The 7169-nt window shown below is 49.5% G+C and overlaps 1 protein-coding gene across 3 annotated transcripts in view; it reads left to right on the top strand.

Moving 5' to 3' along the window:
* Positions 1-4635: 4635 nt before the first annotated feature.
* The window catches only part of GPATCH2L (G-patch domain containing 2 like), a 39871-nt gene continuing 37337 nt past the window's right edge, over positions 4636-7169 (top strand). For 2 of the 3 annotated variants that reach the window (XR_011903740.1, XM_072337977.1), the window contains exons 1-2: positions 4636-4699; positions 5684-6354. Coding sequence is in view for 2 of the 3 variants with exons in the window: in XM_072337977.1 (XP_072194078.1) it covers positions 5696-6354 (659 nt within the window). In the remaining variant the exon portion in view is untranslated. The remainder of the gene's footprint in view (positions 4700-5683; positions 6355-7169) is intronic. The other variant, XM_072337978.1, reaches the window with a different exon arrangement.

The raw sequence follows: 7169 nt of genomic DNA, 5'->3' as shown, positions 1-7169 counted from the left end.
GAGGCACCAGAGAGGGTCTCGTGCAGAGCCTCCCATATGCAATTCCTTTCTGCTTTCAAGTTCTGATTAAATGCAGACAGTGTTGGCTGTTGGGAAACTGTACTTCTAAGGTGCCTGAGGGGATGCTCCTACAAGACAAGTAGACACAGTCCATCAGTTACAAGGAGACACTGGCTTTTTCACAAAGACACTAAGAAAGCCCCTTCATCTGGCCCAAGTGTACCTGTTCCTGGTGAGGGACTGCTCTCTGAGCCAGAGTATGACCCACCAAATCCAAACTGACCAGCCAAGACTTTCCGGTGGGCAACTCGCAGCTCAACAGCCAAAGACTTCAGAAATTCCTTCCGGGTGGTGGGGTGGGAGGGAGACGTGGCGGCGCAGCCTTGTCCACCGTGCACTTCTTTGCTCCCTCCCTTTCAGCCCTGTCCTTTCTCAATACCCATGAAAGATTAACTCCTCTCCATGCGCCAGAGAAAGTTATTATCATTAATGAAGAATTAAAAGGGAGCGATTAATAAAGGGCCCTTATCTGGCAGCGAGGAGGAGGCTGGACAATGGAAGGAAGATGGAGAAAATGAAAAACAATAAATATGAAGCGTAAAAGGAGGCGAGCACTGCTCCCACTTGTTAGATCGCAGCTGCATCTCCTGAGGGGGGAAGGCTCCAAATTGCTAATTACTGCCTCTGAAAAGACCTCGCTCTGATATGTTTTCTGCTGAAAGGTTCCCATTAATGAAGCAGCGATGATGCTGTTTCCCTTTGACTTGCCTTCAATTCCCTCTCTGAGCTTCCTCCCAAGCCGGGAACAATGAGGCCCTGGGAGCTGGCAGCTCCCACAGGCCTCGCGGAGACTGGGCCGGGGGCAGCAGAGTGAGGGGAGCCGCGCCGGCTGTGAAATATGGAGGGGGGAGATAAGGCAAAGACAGAGGAAAGAGGCTCACTCCCAGGAGCCCAGGGAAAATTTGCAGTTATTATGAAGGAGATGAGACAGATTAAAAGCCCTTGTGTTCTGCGCTGCCCTTTTATTTAGTGGCTTCATCTCCAAGATGAAAGAAGTTGGAAATGACTTTCTCCGCATTTTGCTGCAAGAAGCTTCACGGCACATTTTTTGACTTTATTCCTCCCTTTGTCTCTTGTCCCCTTTCTGTCTCTCTCCTTTTCCTTTTAACCCCTGGAAGGTTTTGCCGAGAAGCACCATGGGACCATGCAGAATGTTTGCTGGGGTATAGCAACAACCCCTTTACTCTTCCTGTCCTACCAGGCCATCCCTCTCCCTGTGCAGGCTGGGGCAAAGCAAGAGCAACAGCGGTGCTGTGAGCATCCCACAGACCTTCCCTCGCTGCTCACCTCAGGAATGTCCCTCGCCAGCAGCATCTCCTGTCCCATCTCAAGTCAGCCACCAGCAATAGTTCAGTGCTGGTGACCACAGATTCTGGGCAGGAGAAAGACGCCCACATGTGCAAAGCCCAGGAAAGGCTAATAATCCACTCAGGATACAAGTGCTGAACATTTTGCATCATACATCTTTTCGCAAGCAAAATTAGTGCTGAGAAAAATAGGCCAGTCCCCATTGTTCGTGCAGGAAAACTGCAAACAACAGAGAGATCGAATAATTCACCGGGGATGTGGGATGAAGTTGAACTCAGGCGAGGATTCAAAATTTATAGTCACTGTTCCACTTCAGAGTGGACTTTGTGAGACAGAACAGAAATATCATAAACAGCTCAAAACCAGATTACTCCTTCTTCCCCAATATATTTCACCAACTCCGACTGACCATTTCCCAGTTTTTTCCCCTGTACACACCAGCGCCCTGTTTTGGCACCATTTTAGTTCTCGTGACTCTTGCAAAAGGCAAAAGCAACTCTGTTACCCACAAAGCAAAGAAAAACACACACAAAAAAACAGCCCTCACCTCTCCCAGGTCAGGAAAAAGGCTGCTGACATCTCTCAGATTGGGTTTGAAATGCTGAAATTTGCAAAAATATTGACCAACAGAACAGCACAGAAAATGAATGGGAGAGAAGTTCAAGTGGGCATCTGCTGCTGTCTCCTCAGGACGTCTGAGCACAGGAATTCTTTTACACAACTGCTTGTCTAATTTGTTATCCTGCCCAGAACTACAGCCAGCACAGAGCTGAAATGAAGAGGTAAGAAGCTCTGAAGTGGATGTTTACAGAATAACCTTCCCACCAGGGGAGCTCCTCTGTAACCCAGACGTGTTGTAGCTGTTTTATGTCCTGAAGCATGGAAATGGATTGCAGTGGTAAAACAGGATTAGATTTTAGGATGTGAGAGTAAAAAGAAAACCTCTGTACTGAAAATAGGAAACTAAACGTTGAAGTCAATAGAGTGCAGTGCTGCAATGGAAAGGGTTAAAAAGACAAAAGGACGGACAAGCACAGATGAATTGGTGCAGAGAAAGTAACTGAACTGAAGTCAGACATTAGGAATGAGATAAAAATGATTTACCAAACGACTGTTTTTGTTCTTTTAATATTTCTTTTCCACATAAATTTCTCAGACAACTAAAAGGTAATGAAAATGTTAAAATTACAGCTCAGCGCAAAGGTCGAGTTGGAGAAACAGCATGGAGTGAAGCTGAATGATGGTCATTTCAGAAGGTGTGGGGATCAGCCACAAGCAGAAGGATTCTCTAATGGTTATTCCTGAAGTACCTCGACAAACTGGGGAGAAGGGGTGCCAGGGGAATGGGGAAAAGCAAGTGTGGTAGCAGAGGGGAGCAGGGAGGGAGACGTGTTCTTGGCAGTTATCACCCTTTCAGTATAACTTCTGTTCCTGGCCTCATAAAGGAATAAATAGAGGCGAGGGGGGGGGTGGGTGGGGAAGTAAAACTGCAGAGGATAATAGATCTGTGAGCAATGAGCAGCAGCGTGGATTTATAGAGAACAAATCATGTCAGACAAACCTGATTGCTTTCTCTGATTTAATTTACAAAATTAGCGAATGAAGAGAGTGCCGTGTACGTAATATATCTGGGCTTCAACAAGTCCTTTCGTATACTGCCTTGTCAAAGATGACTTGAAAAATGAACTGATATTGCCTTGAATGTGAATGCTGCCACATGGATTAAATAAACGGAGAGATGGGAAACAAAAGGGAGTGCCAAAGAAAATGGAACTGGGGTCACACTTGGCTTTTCTCTGATGGCTGCTGCTGATCTACAAACTGGGGAGATAATAGACACGTGCTGTGATGGAAGGAGGTGCAGATTTAAGGACAAGGGAACTGCACAGAGAGGTTTATCTTAGAAAATAACAAAACTAAGTTCCATCCAGATGTACAAGTCCAGTACAATATCCAGATATACAAATCTAGACACACAAATTCAGTATGAAATGCAGTTTTGGTACCGAGCATACTGATCGCCTGCATCTTACAATTAAAAAGAAAAAAAATCAAGCAGCAAAAGGAGAAGCACATGGCAAGAGCTGGGAACATTCAACTTCTATTAGCAGCTAATGGTCTGTGGAGACATGAGCTGGGACTCTGACAATGGGACCTTCCAAAGCACAAATCTTCAACAAATCAATAAGAAACACCAGCTTTCAGCAGGGCGTGTGTTACTTCCATTCACGAGCAGGCCAGGGGTCAGATAAGCCAGGGACTGATATTTCCATATATAAGAACTTCATAAACCAATGGCAAGTGATAACATATACCCACTAAATCAAGGGATGCCTGCACGCCTAGCATCAGGAGAGGCCTTGTACACCAGGCCTGGTTTCTGCTGACTCTAGAGCTGTAAAGTGATCTGTAGGGTGAGATACTCAAACACAGGCAGGACATTCACTGGGGGAAGCGTGGTTGTGGTTTTGGTGATGTTAAGCCTCAGCACTGAGTCCTGTAGTGCCAGGGCCTCGTGGACAACTCTCCTGCCTGATGTGGCACCAACTGAGGTACCTCCTGGTAATCTCCAGCCAAGATGGGTCTGATCCAAGGAACAGAACGCTTCCTGAACACAAACAAGCTGAGAGAGATGGGGCTGTTCAGCATGGGGAGGAGAAGGCTGCAGGGAGAGCTGGGAGCGGCCTGTCAGTACCTAAAGGTGGGCTATAGAAAGAAGGGGACAGACTGTTTAGCAGGGTCTGTGGTGATTGGACAGGGGGAAATGGTTTCGAATTAGAACAGGGGAGATTTAAATTGGGTATAAAGAAAAAGGTGGATTTTGTTTTTTTTACAATAAAGGTAGTGAAGCAGTGAACTGGTTGACCAGAGATGCAGTGGGTGTCCTGTCCTTGGAGACAGTCAGGGTCAGCCTGGATGGGGCTCCGAGCACCGTGACCGAACTGTAGACGCCCCTGCTCGCTGCAGGGAGTTGGACTAGATGGCTCTTAAGGGTCCCTTCCAACTCCAACGACTCTGGGACTATGATTCTATGAAAAGGCTCCAGGGAAAAGCTGAAATCGGCTAACGCGGCTATCCTGCACAGTGCCGCCTATCCGAGCACCTCTCCGCACTTAGTAACGGTCAGTAACGGCTCCTAACGGCCCGCACCAGCCCTCGGGCACGGCCGCACACGGCCCACCCAACCCGCGGCGCTGCCGGGCGGCGCAGCTTCCCACGCCGGACCAGCCCCCGGCTGCAGGCCCGCCCCTCGGCGGGGAGGGCGGAGAGGAAGTGGCCCGGGAAGGCCGGAAGCGCTGCTGCGAGGGGCTGGCGGAGCGGCTGCTGCCTGGTGAGTGGGGTCGGAGGCCGCGGCCCGGCGGTGGAGTCGTGGTGGGGGCGGCGGCGCTCGGCTGTCGGGCTCGGGGCGCCTCTCCCGGTCCGGCCTCGGAGCGCGGCGGGCTTTGCCGGGCTGCCCTGCGTGGCCGGGGGTTGCCCGGCGGTGTGTGGGAGAGCGGCGGCTTCTCCTCGGAGCTGGGAGCGGGTGAGGCGTTACGGTGCGGCCTTCCGGGCGCCTGGACCGAGGAGGAGTCCTGCGGCAGCCGGTGCTGCTCCGGGACGGGGCTGCGGGTGTTCTGGGCGAGGTGGCCGAGTAGCAGACCCTGAAGTGCCGGAGGTTGGGCGGCCCGGCGCGGGCGGGAGGCGGAGGTCACGGGCAGCGTCGGAGTTTGGCCAGGTCGTTGGGATGGGCTCACTGGCAGTTCGGAGGTGGAAGGGCTGGGCGTTTTGCCCCTGTCGGCTGGGTCTCGGCGTTACGTACAAGGAGCGTGGGGGCCCGTGTGTCTTATTTTGCTGCTGCATTGGTGCTGATTTGCAGACTGCCTTATTGCTTTCTGTTCTGCTCACAGCTTTACTGCCTGTCTGCTTTTTGGAAGAGTTCAGTCTGCTTGCTGCAGCCGCTAAACCTTCTTTGTGGGTTATAGTAATTGACACGGACATACCAGGTAGCAAACTAGTTCTGTGCTGCCTTACCCTTAAGATGTGTAATGGAACATATTCCTTCCAAGCAAAAGGTACAGATGTAAGGCCTTTTCAGACACAGAGCACTTGACCCAACTGCTGCAGTGGTTGCATCTTTGCCACCTTGGTTAGAAGTGGGATTTAACTCCTGCAAAAGGAAGGAGTGAATGTTAGCCCAAGAAACAGCAGTTATATTGCATTGTTTCTCCCAGGCAGCTCAAAGTAAGCGTGTAACTTGGCTATAGTGTGTTGTAGTCTAATGCTATGTTTGTGACAGCATTTATGTCTGGTGCTAATTGTTTGCCATCATTTTTAGTAGGCGTTGCCAATGGATGAACTTGTGCATGACTTGGCCTCAGCCTTGGAACAGACTTCAGAGCAAAACAAGCTGGATGAGCTATGGGAAGAGATGGCCCTAAGCCCACGGCAGCAGCGACGCCAGCTTCGCAAGAGACGGGGTCGCAAACGACGCTCAGACTTCACACATCAGGCAGAACATGCCTGCTGCTACAGTGAGGCCTCAGAGTCGAGCCTGGATGAAGCTGTGAAGGATTGCCGTGAGGTGCTGACGACCAATTTCAGTGACTCTGATGACATGGCAGCAGTCAAACGACATCCAGCTCTCAGTGCCACCCTGAGGAGCAAGCAACACTCATGGCATGAGTCAGACTCCTTTACAGAGAATGCACCCTGCCGACCTCTTAGGCGCCGCCGGAAAGTCAAACGCGTGACATCAGAAGTGGCTGCCAGTCTCCAGCAAAAGCTCAGGGTGTCAGAGTGGAACTATGAGAGGGGCTGCAGGTTCAAGTCAGCAAAGAAGCAGCGTCTTTCACGCTGGAAGGAAAATGCCCCGTGGACGTCAACCAGTCGTGGCCTTTGTGAATCGGGAGAGAACAGGCCCTTCCTCAGCAAGGGGGGAAGGAAGGAGCGGATGGAGTGTGAAGCTGATGAACAGAAGCAGGGCTCAGATGAAAATATGTCTGAATGGTGAGGTCTTTGTTTCTTCCCTGTGCTCAAGCTAGGTGGCTGCCTTGCTTGCAGCTACTTGTAAATCCTTGCTTCTGGAAGTTCTTTCCAAACTTATTCAGTGCTACTCTCTTTTTTGAGGAGGGAAAATCCCTCAGCCACTTCAGGAGTTTATTTTGTATTTCCCAACAGTCTTTTCCTGTCAGTGCCATACTGATGACCCAAACACTTCCTCTGAAAAGTTAGCGGGTTGTTACGTTTCTGGCTTATGTTACACAAGCAGCTCTCTGAAAATTCTCTGGTCCTTCTGCTACGTAGTGACATGCTTGTGGCCTGAGGTTTGGCTGATACAGCCACTGTTGGTACTTATGTTGTCTGATTGATGCGATCTGTTCACAGGTCCTTGTTTTCAGAGTTTACCATAAGCAGTAACAGAGAGCTGATCAGATAATGAGTGCAAGCCCTCTGTGCAGGTACTGTATGAACCTCAGTCAGAACATCTTTGCAGTTCTCCATCTCTGCTATGGATTTAGAATAAGGTTCTGACAGGCTAGCTGTGGCAGGAAAGTAGTGAGAAGATAAAAAAGATGGGGAAAATGGAGTATTTGCGGGGTAAGTCTATGAATAGTGAAGTCTGGCTTATATTTGTGTCCAGTTTTGAAGAACTGATGAACTAGTGGCACAGTTTTGTACAAGAGATGAAAATGAGAAGCATAAGTGGCACGGTCTGAATTTGTGCATCGCTCTTGAGAAGTTTTTCCTTTGAGTTTGATTTTTATCTTCTCCATAGAAGGTTCAGTGTTATAAAAATCCTTTACAAAAAGATTTTTTCAGAT

The sequence above is a fragment of the Excalfactoria chinensis genome, chromosome 5 (genome assembly GCF_039878825.1).
Source record: "Excalfactoria chinensis isolate bCotChi1 chromosome 5, bCotChi1.hap2, whole genome shotgun sequence".
In the NCBI taxonomy this organism is placed as follows: domain Eukaryota; kingdom Metazoa; phylum Chordata; class Aves; order Galliformes; family Phasianidae; genus Excalfactoria; species Excalfactoria chinensis.
Note: the sequence above shows the minus strand (reverse complement) of the source record. Positions and strands in the feature narration are given on the sequence as shown.